Source organism: Telmatherina bonti (genome assembly GCF_933228915.1).
Source record: "Telmatherina bonti genome assembly, chromosome: 9".
In the NCBI taxonomy this organism is placed as follows: Eukaryota; Metazoa; Chordata; class Actinopteri; order Atheriniformes; family Telmatherinidae; genus Telmatherina; species Telmatherina bonti.
This window is the reverse complement of record NC_136627.1, coordinates 24,857,553-24,873,484: the sequence shown is the minus strand read 5'-3', so window position 1 is coordinate 24,873,484 and position 15,932 is coordinate 24,857,553. Positions and strand designations below refer to the sequence as shown.

The 15,932-nt window shown below is 37.5% G+C and overlaps 1 protein-coding gene across 1 annotated transcript in view; it reads right to left on the bottom strand.

Moving 5' to 3' along the window:
- stx1a (syntaxin 1A (brain)) overlaps positions 1-15,932 on the bottom strand; it is a gene marked incomplete at both ends in the record, with an annotated part of 67,578 nt that overhangs the window by 43,662 nt on the left and 7,984 nt on the right. The window contains 2 exons of the mRNA XM_079247065.1: positions 1,634-1,733; positions 8,798-8,875. Coding sequence (XP_079103191.1) covers positions 1,634-1,733; positions 8,798-8,875 — 178 coding nt within the window. The remainder of the gene's footprint in view (positions 1-1,633; positions 1,734-8,797; positions 8,876-15,932) is intronic.

Below are 15,932 nucleotides of genomic sequence, written 5' to 3'. Positions count from 1 at the left end.
GATCTTTTATCTTCTCAATTTCTTATAAAATGAAGGACCTTTTTTTCTGATGTTTTTTTCATCAGACTTTGCAGCTTGGACAATAGAATTAATTAAACATTCATTTTAAAATCAAACAGTTTGCATGAGGGTCAGTTTTGGCTCATATAACTTTATCACTATTATTTTCACTGCTATTTCTGTCAGGATTTGGGTTTCTCCCTTTGCTTTGTTTTCAGGGTTCCTGTTTTATTTTGTAGTTTCCTGTTTAGTTCCCTCGGTTCTCGTTTAGCTTCATTGATTTCCTGTTATTGAATTCACCTGGTTTCATTTTGTTAATTACTTCACCTGTCATTGTGTTCCGTGTATTTATACCCCTCACTTCTTGTCTTGTGTTGCTGGTTCATTGTTGGTTTTTGGCCCTCACTTTGGCATGGATTAAAATGATGTCTGATTCCTGCATACCGGCTTCCCGACTCCTGCATTTGGGTCCACATCACTACAGCCACCGTGACAATTTCACAGACTGTACAAGTCTCTTGAGACTCATGATGAATACTTTACATTATATTACCCTGCTTTTCAGGACCCCGTTGCATCAGACTGAAATGCCTTTGTTGAGAATAAGTGTGCAAGTACAGAGGCAGAATAGGAGGTCAAGGTTGATACACACATTTCTGAGTCAACAATGGAGACAAAGAGCCAAGCGAAAAGTATGAGATGGCAAAGTGGAACACGAGGCTCTTACTAATGAATTTTACTATGTGAAAGTAACTTGCAGAGTGAAAGCACACATCAGTACGGTGCTGAGCAACCTCTCTTTGCTTGTGAAAATCAAAGGCTAAGTCCCACAGACACCTGCTTAATAAAGACTTCCTCTTCTGTGCTGTAAGGTGGGAAATCTGTGTAAAAAAAGTCTAATGTCTCAGAGTAAATCAGGAAAAAAGCAATATACAGGAAGCCCAATCTGAAGGGAAACTAACTAAATCTGAGGAGGTGTGATTCAGAATCACTTTATTTGCCAAGTTCGTACAAACAAGGAATTTGACTCCAGTGGCAAGTTGCTCTCCTTGTTCTTACAATTAAAAGAATAAGAAAAAAAGTTGAAATAATTATCTATAAATGTAAAATAAAAACAAAATTAAATAAAAAATTAATAAATCCTCATATAAGTACAAACAACAAACATGGTATTCTATAATTATTTACATGGCATCCACATCATATTGGCAGTGATTACAGGTTGAGGTTACAGGGCCAGGTGTAAATGTGCGTCAGCGAGAATTTTGTTCATGACAGCGATGGCCTGGGGGAAGAAACTGTTCTTGTCAGTTTTTAAGTACAGAGCTCTAAACCGTGTACCAGACTGCAGAAGTTTGAACAGTGAGTGTGCAGGGTGTGAAGGGTCTGCATGGATGCCATGGACCCGTTTCTCAACCCAGAACAGATACAAGTCCAAACAAACTGAACCTGATCAAAGCTGCACACTCTGATGCACAGACACATGTAGGTGTCAGTCTGATTCCAGTGAACCAAATGCAGGAGTCACACTACAACATAGAGCATTGGGGACACAATGCATGACCTTATGGGAAACATACACACATGTAACACAATAGCTGGAAGAAATGGTAAATAGAACAAACAGCCTTACTCTCATCAGGGTTAGGTGAGGCAAGGATGGCACTGTGCTTCCTCTTCACCTCCTCAACTTTTTCTGCCAGAGACTCGATGAAACCCCGGATCTCTTCAACCTGTTAAAAGAGGGACCAAGAGGTGCTTTAGATGTGCTCAGCACAAAGGCAGGAGGCAGCAGTCATTAGCCTGAGTGATGCTGTCAGAGACTGAACTTTGCACTGATTTTCTGTGACTTTGTTAAATGAGAAAACTCTATGAGGCATGTGTGTGACCAGGGGGCTACTGAGCAGTCAGCAGGGGAAGAGAAGGGAAGTTTATGCCATAGTTTGTTTGGACACTTGACTTTCATTACAATTTCATTAAATCCAATTCTGTAACATTGATTTCTTTCATTTCTTTTCATTTTAACTTGTAGAACTGCCAAGTGAGTTTTTTCTCCCCTTTCCTTTATGCTACACAAGGAGTCGTATAATGATCTGTCCCCCAACAGATCGTAGGACCTATCAGAATTTACATGTTATATCATTAATAAGAGAAAACTGACCCAGGCAGCTTATCGCATTCATATTTTTCTTTGAACTCTGCATCATCTGCCACAAAGATAAAGGTCTGACATTCTGACCAATCACCTCCCTCCTGCTTGCAGCTGCCTCATCACCAACACTGCTGCTGCAGGCTCATGCCAACAGCTGGAAGAGCAGCGGGCCACATCTGTCGGTGACTTCATCAATTTGAACTTTCATCTCATTCTGTCATACTGCTCATCACTTTCTCCTCCTTTACACCTGCTCTGCTTGTGAGCAGCACCTTCTCCTTTCATTCTGCTCGATAATACATCCATCATTAAGACAGTTTTTATCCCCTTTCAGTGGCTGTCCATCTTCCCTCTTTCATTTTTCATGACTCTGCTACATTTCAAAGCCATCCTTCAATAAGCCTTAATTGTTATTCTGTAATTATCTTTCTAATTAACTGACAATTGAATCTGTAAATGTTTTTTTCTTTTAATAACAATTTAATTGCTCTGAGCAACCATGTGGGAGACACCGTACAGTAGAGTATTCATTTGTCTGTATACAGAGTCAGAGACAATAAATAAGTTAGACATGGGGGCAGTTGTAGTTCTGGGGGAAGAGCGGTCACTAGTCAGAGTGTGAGTGGTTTGATCTGTGGTTTCCACTTTGTATATAATGCATTCATCTGTGTGCATTGTTGGCCTGTAAGAGTAGACTGAGAAGAGTTGTGTGAATGGATATAAATATTGTTTATGTTGTGAGAAGATAATTCCATTGTTCAATGCTGCTAGCTTACATTTTTATGTGAAAATGTGAGAAAAATAACAAATGAAATGGAGCAAATGAAACTGCTGCCTCAGCTGAGAAATGATGTTACTGAGTAACAATGTATCCTCCAGTATTCATAAGACACACGGCAATATTTTTTATTTTATTTTTTACTTTATTTTAGCAGGTAAAACCAATTGAGAGCAACTTCACATTTACAATGACAACCTGGCGCCATATTTATTCAAAGGGGAGAAAAAAAAACTTCTGACACTCCTGAGATAGATATACAACAATTGATACACTTACACACACACACAAAAAAAAAAAGTTTTTTTCAAGTAGACAAGTCCAATTTTGGCATTCATGAAAGACAACTGTTATTATTACCTCTGCCAAGGAGGTTAGGTTTTTACCGCGTTTATCTGCTTCTGTTGTTCTGTAACCTCTTACCCTGTCTCTTCCCTGATAGCAGCTGATAAGCTCAGATGCTCTTGGAGCATCGGACTGGAATGAGTGAGTATAGTAAATGGATGGATGGATGGATGGATGGATGGATGGATGGATGGATGGACAGATAAAAAGTAGTGCCAAGGGATAAAGCGTAGGAGAGAAGGCTAGCTGTGTGACGACTACAACAACAAAATTGTCCATCCAACTCAACTTTTCTCTAGGTCTTACAGCAGTTTCTGAACCTGAGGTTTCACCGTCCACATTTTCAACTGCATCATCGTGGCTCCTAAATGACCAAAAAGTCCTCCAAAAAAATTAAACATCTTCAGACAGTACCAAGTGAGCCAGGAATTCAGCCTTGAAGGGACGTTGACAGATAATTATAGTTTTCCACAGAGATATTACATAAAACTAGGATTCAGTCTTCTGGAGTGTCTTCAATTAAGTCAGCAGCTGAATTTTTATTTCTTAGTCAAAACATGCAGCCTAGAAATATTTTCAACAACTTGACATTGCTGAGCACAGTCATCCCAGCTGTTAGATTACAAGAAACAAGATTCACTGGTTCTGTTGTGCTCCACATTGTTTGCTGCTGCTTTTACTAAAATGCACCTATTAATAATTCCAGACAGTGTGAGCAGATCACCAAACTGCCAAACTCACTGTGAACCCAACATACTTTTTGGCACTATGAAACATTTCCTCACTTTGTCAGCCAGCAAAACTCAAAATCTTCTGAAGCTTGTAGCAATGTCTTCTGATGTGAGTTCTCCTGTTGTAAAAGTCGAATTATTACCTAGTAAAGGGAACAAAAGCTTAAGGCCACAGCAAGACTGTCTTGCCTTTGCACACATGATTCTTGCATCATGCGAGGTGAAGAACTCCAGGGATACCACAAGACCTTTGTTACACAATGTGAGAGCAGTCCTGACAAATGTAATGATTTTTACATCATTAAAACTTTACTCTTTTATTTCAAATACATTAACTTTTTTCTTTTAGAAGACTTTTTCCTATATTCCTGCACTTTATTACTTAAAATGAAGATCTTTTTTTTTCCTTATAAACCTTTTCATGTTCAGACTGAACTAAAAGTAACATATTTATTTTTGCTTCTTTCCTTAACAAATAGCTCAGGTAACAGATAATAATAAAGAAAAATAGCAAAATAGTCAAAATATTAAGTGTACAAGATGTTATTGGTTTTGAGTTCTTCAAAGCATCTTCTAGCCATGCAAAATTGAGAATTACATATTAAAAACAATACAGGAAATCATTGCAGAGCCACACAAATGGACAAGCAAATAGGTTCCCCCAAACCAGACACAGCCACCTTTATTCATGAACAAATTCCACATAGATTGTACCATGATTTTCCACATTACGAGGTTCAGTTTACGGTATTGGTTTGGGAGTCTCTCCACTGTTTGCTATCCATCCAAATCACCATTAAAACTTTAGTTAATGCAGTCAGTGTGAAAGCATGATTGCTGTTCTCTTAATCTGCTCTCATTACCTGTTCTTCATCTCTCCCCCTGCTGTCCAACATATACATACTGCTCTCATCTTAAAATTGTTCTAGCTGGAGCTCAAATTGTTTTCTGCTGATCTCTCTACAACTTTTCTTAAATTGTTGCTTTCTTCTTTTTCTCAAATGCCACAAACTAAAATTATATATACACTACTCACAAAAAGTTAGGGATATTCAGCTTTTGGGTGAAATTTCACAACAAGCATAAAATGCATTCAAACCTGTACAGGTGAACTTAATGTGATCTTCTCTAAGCTTTTAAATGCACATGTCCAACTGTTAAATGTGTCAATAAATTTTGCACAAGTTGCTTTTCTCTAACAAGGAGCTTAACGGCAAAAATCACGGCAGGTGTGTGATCCTTGAATTGACCAATAAATGTCCTGGTTCAATTAGAGCTGGTGTTTAAACAGTTGTCCTCATCATGCTGTTCACATTTTGACATCATGAGACCAAGACGACACCTAACAATGGAACAACAGTCCCTTGCCGTTGTGATGCTTCAAACAGGACGTTCTCAGACAGAAGTGGCCACTGAGCTTGGAGTGTCACAGAGTGTCATCAGCAGGTTGCAACAGAGATATGGAGAGACTGGAAGAGTCACAGAAAGGCCTAGAAGTGGACATCCTTTGGCCACGTCTCGTGCTGATGACCGCTACATTGTGAACACTGCCCTGAGAAACCGGATGATGAATGCCACTCAACTCCAGGCAAGTTTAAGAGAGGTGAGAGGCACCCAAGTGTCACGTCAGACCATTCGAAACCGTTTCCACCAGCGTGGTCTGCGTGCTAGACGACCTGCACGGGTACCTGACCACACCACCAGGCACAGGCATCATCGTCTTGCATGGGCCAGGGAGCATTTACGCTGGACGAGGAACCAGTGGGCCTCAGTGCTGTTCTCTGATGAAAGTCGATTCACACTGAGCAGAAATGATGGCCGGCAACGATGTTGGAGACGTCAGGGAGAGCGCTATGCATCAGCCACTGTTGTCACCAGGCGAGCTTTTGGTGGTGGCGGTGTTACAGTGTGGGTAGGGGTGTCCACTTGGTACAGAACTGACCTACACTTTGTGAATGGTACAGTGACAAGCCCATACTACCTGAATAACATCATTAATCCAGTGATTGTTCCCCTACATGAACAGCACAGGCCTAATTTCATCTTCATGGACGACAATGCTCCTGCTCATCGAGGCCGCATCATCAGGGAACGGCTGTTGGAGACTGGTGTACCTCAAATGGAATGGCCTGCACTCTCTCCAGACCTGAATCCCATTGAAAACCTGTGGGGTCAGCTGAGCCGTCGTGTAGAGGCTTGAAACCCTGCACCCCAGAACCTCAATGACCTGAGGGCTGCCCTTCAAGAAGAGTGGGATGCCATGCCTCAGCAGGCAATAAGTTGCCTTGTGAACAGCATGAGACGTCGTTGTCAAGCTGTAATTGATGCTCAAGGGCACATGACGAGATACTGAGACGTTCAAATTTTTTGTTGTGGTGTAACTACCATTGTTGTTACCTTTTGTGTTGAATGAATTTTTTGAGATGAGGAAATCAGTAGTGCATCCTTCTACTTAAATGTCTTACTTTTATGATATTATATCACTGTAGCATGAACATATTGCATTTTCCATAAATTTCACCTGAAAGTCACATATCCCTAACTTTTTGTGAGTAGTGTATATGTATGTATATATATATATATATATATATATATATATATATATATATATATATATATATATATATATATATATATATATATATATAAAATAGGTATTTTCCTACATAGTTTGCAGAAAGTCCGAGATGAACAGCTGAGAAGAAATGAGAGAAAAACAGCCAGTTTGGGGATAATGAGGTGACATCTGCCCTATTGTCAGATGATACAGTCCTTTTAAATTTATGCACTTTGATCTCTCATCGTAATATGTTGCAATATTCCTATGGGCTAAATAAAGTATTCTTCATTTAATTTCATGTAATTTCATTCAGAAACCAGACATTGCTTCTATCTTAGCTCTTGGCAGGACAAAGACTCAGAGAGACAGAGATTCCAAGTCATCATCATTTATAAAGTTTTCCCTCCCCTTAAAGTATCTCACCTCTACTTTAAACCAGACAAAACACTTTACAATTAACCAATTATTTATTCACAGCAACACAACCAGTGACTGGGATAAAGTGGGATTTGAACCCTCAACTTCTGGTTACTAAACAGCCTGCTAAACTGCTTGAGCTTGATTCTTATTTAAACTCTCTAAATGGAAAAAAAAGAGAGTTACAAACATAACTACAAAAACAGCAATGAACACCCCGCTATTCAGTTTCTTTTCTTTTTAAAAAAAAATTGTGATAGTAAGAGCAAACATACAGGACATGAGAACCCGTACAAATACATGTGAGGAGGATGGGAAGAAGTAGGGAGAAAGAGAAAGGGAGCAAACAGACTAAACAAAAGGGAGTAGGAAATATGAAATCATATGGGATAGATATTTTTGCGATGTGTAGAGAAGATGATAGAGTATGAAATTATAAATATACAGTTTATGCATGTTATAGATAGATAGATAGATAGATAGATAGATAGATAGATAGATAGATAGATAGATAGATAGATAGATAGATAGATAGATAGATAGATAAATTAATGATTAGAAAATTGCAACGAAAAATAATAAAAATAGTATTTATTAGATTATATTTGATTAAAGGCTGAGTTCTTCATCAGTTCATTCATAATAAACACAAATTTTACAAATTTCCATTTAGATTTGAATCCAATGAGGCAAAATTCTGCATATCTGCGATTCTCGGCTCACACCCATTGGACAGGGAGTGTACGTTCTACTGGCTGGAGAAATCTACAGGCTAAGTATGGAGCACTCAGAAGATGGAGGGAGATTAATGGTTGTGAAGCAGTAAGTGTAATTAGCTGTTGAACACAGTGAATACCATTGTCTCTCTCATGAACAATGTGAAGTTAAACGGCAGCATTTAGGACGGCAGTGTGTGTGTGTGTCTGACACGACAGCATTGGGAGAGAAAGCAATAATATTTCCCTTAATAAACTCCGCTCAACATTCCTCTGCAGAAACCATCTCAGCTGTTCTTTTAAAAAAATGCATTAAAATTTGAATATCTTCTCTTTGTAGTGTATTCAGATGTGTATAGGTTAAAAAAGATTAGAAAATCATTGTATTCTGTTCTTATTTACATTTTACATGACTTTATTTGGATTAGGGTTATAAAGTCTTACTAGCTAAATGTGACCAATTCGACATTTTAAACTCACTGTGGGAGATCAGATCCATTAAAAAGGAATTTTCAGAGGCTATTTTATACACAGCAAAAAATATCCCAAAGTGAAGTCAGCCTGCCTTCATATGACTAATGATTCACAGCAGGCCTCCATCTCTCCAGAGATGCCAACTGCAGCTCCACTGAAATGGGGTTCTCGCCCTCAGAGCCATGATGAGATTCAGCTTGTGTCCCTATGTGCACAGGCCTCATAGAGGGAAATACACTCTTAGATGCAAACAAGAATGCAGATGTAGTCAAGCTCAGTGCAAGTGGTTTCTGCACTGCACAGAAATAAGTGAAATGTAAGAGCTGAGTTAATACTTGTGTGATGAACTGAATCAATAAATACCTATAATGCAATTAATCCAAAAGTTATAAATCAAATAGATGCAAACCAGTTGTATGTGATTGATTACAGCTCCCTGCAAAAACCAAACCGATTTGATTCAATATCAGAAACAGAGTAATAACCAGGAAAATAATGATGTTACAAATGACTTGAGTTATTATTCAGGACGGCATGACATTACCAAAGTAGGAACCTGTTGCTGCATGAATGGAAAAATAGAGACAAACAGAGAAAGATGATAAGAAAAGGACAGAACCAGACCTGCTCAAAGAATTCATCCATAAAGCCTTTATCCATGCCCACGGCAACTTCATCTTCTTCCTCTGCCGTCTCCTTCCCCTGGACAAACACAGACACACACACTTAGTGTTGACCAAAGATAGTTTAAAAAAACAACAACATTATGTATATGATTCTTTTTAAATAAAGCACATGTAATCATAATTTCTATTAACATTGGTAATGACTGGACCATGTAAGATTGCTTTTGCATAATTCAAGGTTAAATGAAACAATATCAACATTCTCCCCACCTCCACCTGTCAGCTGATGAGACACAAGGAGCACTTAATGACACTTGTGATTAGAATCACAGCTCAAGTGATTAGCCAGTTATAATTTAATTAGGACCCGGGACTAGGGGCAGACAGAATCTTGACTTTTCACACCTCTACTTTTACACATGTGGGGATTTTAGTTGTTCACATGAACACACTGACACAAATGTTGCTGCAATATTGAACTTTGAGTTGTTTTTTAAACTGCCCTGAATGAATAGATATGTCTCTGGGGTGAGGTCAGACGAGACATAAGCCAGTGGGAACATAAGGAATCCCCTTGGCTTAAGGTATTCTAATTTGTTTAACATTCTCAGTTATAACATCTTCATGCAAATGACAAATTAATACAGAGTAGATATAAATTATCTGTATGTTTTTTCACTTAGAGGGAAGTCACTGATAAGTTTGATCCATCATTTAGCGTGTTTACGTACCACTTTAGAGCAATCAACTGGTGAGCCAAGACTAACTTTAGGACAGAAATAAGTTTAAATCAGCTGGTTAGAGTCTATTGAAGTAGCAAGTCCACTTAAACTGCTAAACCTTTCTTTGAACAAAAACAAAAACATTGAACAAAAACTACAGCTCCTCTTTATAAGCATTGAACAGGAAGCAAAATGGCTCCAAAATCAAGGAAAAGAACAGCTATTGGAAATTCTTTCTCTAAAAGACTGAAACTCAGAAAAGCAATTACGTGGTGCAGAGTGACAAACTCATCATACGGATTAAGCCTTTCCAGTATTACATCATGTTCATTTTGAAAGCAAAACATAAAAGCAACAACAAAAAATTCAAACTTCCCATCATCCAGCCTGTGATTCATCCTGAAATAAATGCTTATTTCTGATCACATATCAGCCATTATGCTACATTAACAGGGTTCCCATGTGGCTTCATCTCATTCATCTAGTCACTGTCAAACTAATTCAGTGCCCCATTAGTGGCTTATGAGCTCCATTTCCTTATCAATGTTGTAACAGCAGAGTGCAGGTTTTCTAATTTTCTGCCTGAAGTGCCTCCTTTATTGTACTGAAAAATTTCAGGTCAGTGGGAATAAAGTCCTAACTTCCACGAGTGGCTGAGACTCAAACACTTTTGACTGCACTGGACCATAGCTCTAAAGGTGTAAAAGCATCAGATCACACAATGGGTAAAATTATCCAATAAATATTTAAAAACCGGACAGATGTATGGTAATATTTTATGAGTTTTACACACAGGCAGATGGCAGTATACATCCAGACAAATGCACTAATATGAGCATACTATAAGCAGGGGAATACATAAAGTTTGTTATCTAATGCAGGGGTCCCCAACCCTGGTCCTCAAGGACCGGTGTCCTGCAGGTTTTCCAAGTGTTCCTTTCCATTTGGGCTCAAGGGAAAACATATTTTGTACATTAATTCAATGGTTTCAGTCCCAAGAGGTTTGCTGTTGGTATGGCACTAGTGTGTGTCTGAAGAAGAAGCTGCAGTGCAGGATAAAGAGAACTACAAGTAAGCAATGAGAATACATTAAGAGCCCTAGCAATGTCCAGTGTCCACAGAGTTATGTTGTACCTCCTGCAGAGAGAGGATGGCTTTGGCCTGGTTTTACTTTGAGTGGTCAGGAGCAAAGAAAACTGCACTCAAAGCCTCCTTAACTCACACAGATCTCAAGATCAAGCCTTCGGTGCTGCAGTCTTTACTCAGCCTACAGATTTGACTGTCCAAAAACAACAGAAGCTCTGAGCCAGATACACAAACATACATTCACATCACAGCTGACACACTGACAATACACAACAGATGGCAAGCATGCAGAGAGAATAGGGTCTGTAAAAGCCAGTCCTTGTTGGACTGTAACCCATCAATGCCCTCTGCCTCTGAGGCACACACTCTTAACCCCACTGTGGTGCAGTACAGTAGTGGTTTGATTGCTCTGTTTATTAGATTAGAGCTGTTCTTGGCACCATGCCAGCAGGAAGTCTCACCATAAAGACAGTGTGTCTGCACATCCAGTGTACACAGGAGGATGAAGAGGAAATGTGGTCCAGGAGTGGAAGGGTGAGAGATAAAACAGGCACAGGGAGCAGGCTGCAAGAATCAGGGTTCATCCAAGAAAAGCACATGGGGAAAAAACCCTGCAAGAATTACTTAAAGATTTTAAAGTGTAAAAACAAGTGCATGTGTTCAAATGTGTTGAAGTCAGATTTAATGGAAAGAGTTCAGCATATTGTGCTTGTCTCAAAAATGCAAATATGTGATAATTATAATAAGAATAATGTTAAAATTGCCAGAAATAAGCTGTGTGTTGTACCCTTTGTTTCTGTTTCATGCATAACTACATTTAAGCAGTTTTCTGGAGTCCAATTAAAAGAGAGTCATAAAAAAAAAATCTGTCAGCTGCACAGAAATACTGAGAGCATAACAAGAAGTGTTAGAACAATACAGCAAGGTAACATTCATTATTAAGGATGTGGGCTCATAGACTTATACAATCATCTACACACACATATTTGATTATATATTTATGTTTCTTACTGTAGAAAACCACACAGACGCAAACAGCAAAAAGTGAATTTTGTTTTTGGGCTTCATTTGCAAAGTTTTTCTGTTTGTGCAGTCTGAAAATCTTTTTGTTGCTCAGATAAAGGATATGTGAGGCGCTTTCACACACCAGCTTCAATCACTGAGTTTTCTATGCATTATCCAGGTATCTAAATCATGTAAAAAAAAGATAAACAAACATATTCTCTATTAATTTTTAGGTATCACATACCTTGTCTAACTAAGGATAATCTAATCCAAACCAGATCTAAAAATTCAGTGAATGCAACCTCAGACTGACAAAAACACAACAAAAGCTGAGCTTTTTTTAAAAAAAAAAAATAGATAGACACTGAGAGACAGTCTTTGAAAAACTTTAGCATCTCCCATAACTCAACAGTTTGTGGAACCATTTAAAGCAGCAATAAACTCTATAGCTGTGGAGACCCGGTTATATTATAACATTGCTTCAATTCATTGAAGTTTCTTGATGCACATCTCTATAATACAGTTTTATACCAAAATTATCGTGTTCAAACAGGATTTTAAATGCAGATACACCACTGAAACAGGCCAATTAAAGTTTTTAAAGTCCAATCCAAGTAGTAGCTGGTTCATCATCAGGGCTCTAAAAGCTACAACTAACTAACTACTCTAAAAGGACAACCCCGTCACTATGACAACATGAATGAAGACATATCACTGTATATTGCACAAGTTATGTTTCTGATAATCATGAAAATCATAAATTTTATGAGATTACAAGGTTGGTATACTACCTTTGACTGGACTGTGATGCTACATGGGTTTTTGATTAGTAGACAACCAATGCAAGTTAATCTGCATATCACATTTAATCTACAACACTATTCAAAACGCTTCATATAAAACATCAAAAGTATTCCAGAAGAAACATTAAGTGTCATTTAAAAAACACACTTTCAAAATAAGTTGTAAGGATTTTATGGTCCTGGATCAGCATTGCAATTAGGCTTAAGTTCATACTTTGGCTTGGCCATTGCGTCATATGGAACCTTTTATATTTTCAATTATGGTTTCATTCATTTCAAGCCATTCTGTTGCTGATGTGTTGGAGATCAATGTCCTGTTGCATGACCCAATCATGCCCAAACGGGCAGACAGGTGGCCCCACAATTGACTCCTGTTTGGTATCATTGTTAACCAAGTCAGTACAATTACATGCAAAGTTGGTAAATTAGAGTTCTGTCCATTTAGCTGGAGTTTCTTTGGGGGAACCTCATCATACATGTAAGCCAAATTCACTGCTCGGATGTTTAATCTCTCACCTCTGGTGGGTTTCTAGCAACTTTCTTCTGATGAGAACACCAGTTTAGTCGATGGTGACTTGTGCATGTCAGTAGTGTCAACAAGTGACCTAAAATTTAAAAAAAAAAGAAGAAGGAAAGAAAAACGTCCATCCAATCAGCTGGACATTTCCGAAATGATTTACCTTCTACCATCTCTACCACCTCACACAAGGAGCAGATATTTTGGAAATGAGTGCAACAGGTAATTGTGGGATAAACTTGCATCAAGCGTCATATGTGTGTTGATTAGATTGCTGCTTTTTACTCTCTCCCTGCTGTGTGCAGCAAATAAAACCATGATTTCTGCTATGTAAACTCTGCAGTGCTTTAAGAAGTAAAAATCCAAATAAACTGAAGTAATTACAGACCTCTACAGCATTAACACCCGGCTCTTTTCACAAGGAGAAACTTCTTTAATCAATGTTAAAAGATCTCCTACAATTAATTGAGATTATTGTTTCTGGATCTCTTCCCACTGTTTATTTTTTCCTGACATAATTTTCGAAAGAGAAATTCCACCAATTTTCTTGATTAAATGTGCATTCAGGTCCCAGCAATTGCTGTTAGAGATCTGTGACAACTCGAACATGTAAAAGCCAAATGAGCTTTTTACTGCTAATTTAGCCATTTTGGGTGTTGAATTAGTTCAAGTGTCAGCGATAAAGGCATGATGGGTTTTATTGATGAATGGTGGGTATATACAAATAAAAGGAAAAATATTCACACATTTTGTTTGACATTAAAAAGAGGGTAAATGAGGTGTAAAAAATGTGTAAAGATCTCTGCTCTGCTACTGTCTGCTCAATTGCTTTAACATTGACCTGATGTCCTGTATTAATCATGTCTATTAAGGAACATTTACCTTTTTATTCTGGAGCTGAAAAAAGGAAAGATTTTTTTTTCTTTACAAGCCACATTAAATGTAGGTGTGTCTACAGGTGTGTGGATAAGATGACAATGGTTTTCAGATAGTGGAACAATGTATATAAGTAAAATTTATACATGACACAAAGAATGTTTATTTACACGTCTTCTTTTGAGCAAACATGCAATTTTAGTCGTGGCTCTGAATAGGTTTTGTGCACATGGCCCTACAATTTGACAGAGAAGAAGCATTTAATAAAAACACAATATTCCCCCCTCACCCACCTTGGTTTTTTTTTAATAGTGAGAAATGATATCTCAAAACTTTGGCAAATAAAACCAAAACTGTTAAAAAAGTGAGGAAGAAACCTGCAACTGAAAAAAAAAAAAAAGTAATCGGAAATGCAGGAGTTCAGAAGTGGAATAAAATAAAGCAAACTTTCAAGGAAAGATCTCACTAACGGTGATATATATATATGTATATATATGTGTATATATATGTATATATATATATATATATATATATATATATATATACACACACACATATATATATATAGTGTAAATTTAATTCAATGGTCACAAGAACGGCGCATGAATCAAAAGTATTGAGGAGCAAACACATTTATAATAGCTGAAAACTAATTGAAAGCAATCTTACAAATCTTTAATTTTCTATGTTTATAAAAGGTGGAGCGTTATCAGAAGAGGGATAATGCTGACACAGCAAAACCACAAACCTTCAATGTCTGATGAGGCGACTGAGTGACTGTTAGAGCAGGAAGACAGTGTAAGGCAATCAAATCAGAGTAATCACACAACCAGAGACCAGAGAGGCTGATGAGAGGATGCAGGGAGTGATAGATTGATCCAGAAGAAGACCAACCAGCTGTTAAACTAATTCATCTCCTTTCACATTACTGTGTCTCCTCTCAACAACAGAGGAAATCAAGAATTCTTCATTACTCATGACATACAACAATTGTAAGAAAAAAAAAAACCCCCAATGTGGTTAATTTTTCTACGTGCACAAGCTCTATGTGCAGGCCTGTTGGTAATACTATACCTCTGTAACATCTGCACAGAATCTGCAGGCAAGAAACCCACTGATTCTGATTTTTGGTCCAAATATTGAATAATTGACAAGCATCTTAGTCAAAGTAATTTATTATCTTATTATTATTATTGTTATTGTTGTTGCTCAACGCATGTTTTTCTAATATTATGCAGCCGTACTTCACACATAATTTTCAGTTGATTAATATCAATTTACTGTGACGCCATGCACTCACTGGTATGCCAACAAATTAGCAGATTTTAATACTAAAACTTAAATAAGCAAATATGTATTGATAGTTTTGAAAATATGCACATAATTTATTGTAAGCCACATTTTCCAGTTTGTAGGTCTGTGGTGCTTCCTCTAATGAGTGGATCATAAGGAGAAAAAAAGAGATCTTTTTACAAGGAAAAACCTCAAGAGCAAATTCTTATTTACAATGTTGGCCTTGCAAGTCCTGAAAAACACTTGTAAAACATACACTTAATGAATCATTTAAAATATTTTACTAGTGTTATTAGGTTGCAGCAAAACCTTTACAGGTGTCATTTAAAATCTCATTTAAAAGATGTTTTGAAACTGACAGAAATGAAAAACATCTAGCTTGAGAGGGGTTTCAGTCACCAGAAGCAGCAAATAAAAAAGACACTTGGTTTTGGGAATGTGTGGCATAATACAATGGGAGGCTGTGTAAAATATGGAGGTGGATGATCTTGGAGTGTTATGAGACTGAACTATTCAACAATGTGACAAGTATGTAGAAACGTCATTTAACCTGAGAGTAACACAAACAGTGGTAAGTTCTGACAGAGACATTTGTTAAAATCAAATAGCAGAAGTGTGTCCACTTTTAAAAGTTCCTTTGCAAGTCTGCTGATAGATTGTTTCATCGCTGTTAAATAAAGAAGTCTTTTAATTCTTTCATATTTTATGTACAATAGGTAGGTTTTACAAAGAACAAAATCAAAGGTATGAATCTGCTGCCAGTGCATGGTGAGATAGACGTATGTGTGTACTCGTACAGTAAGTAATCCCAAATAATGAATTACATTAATC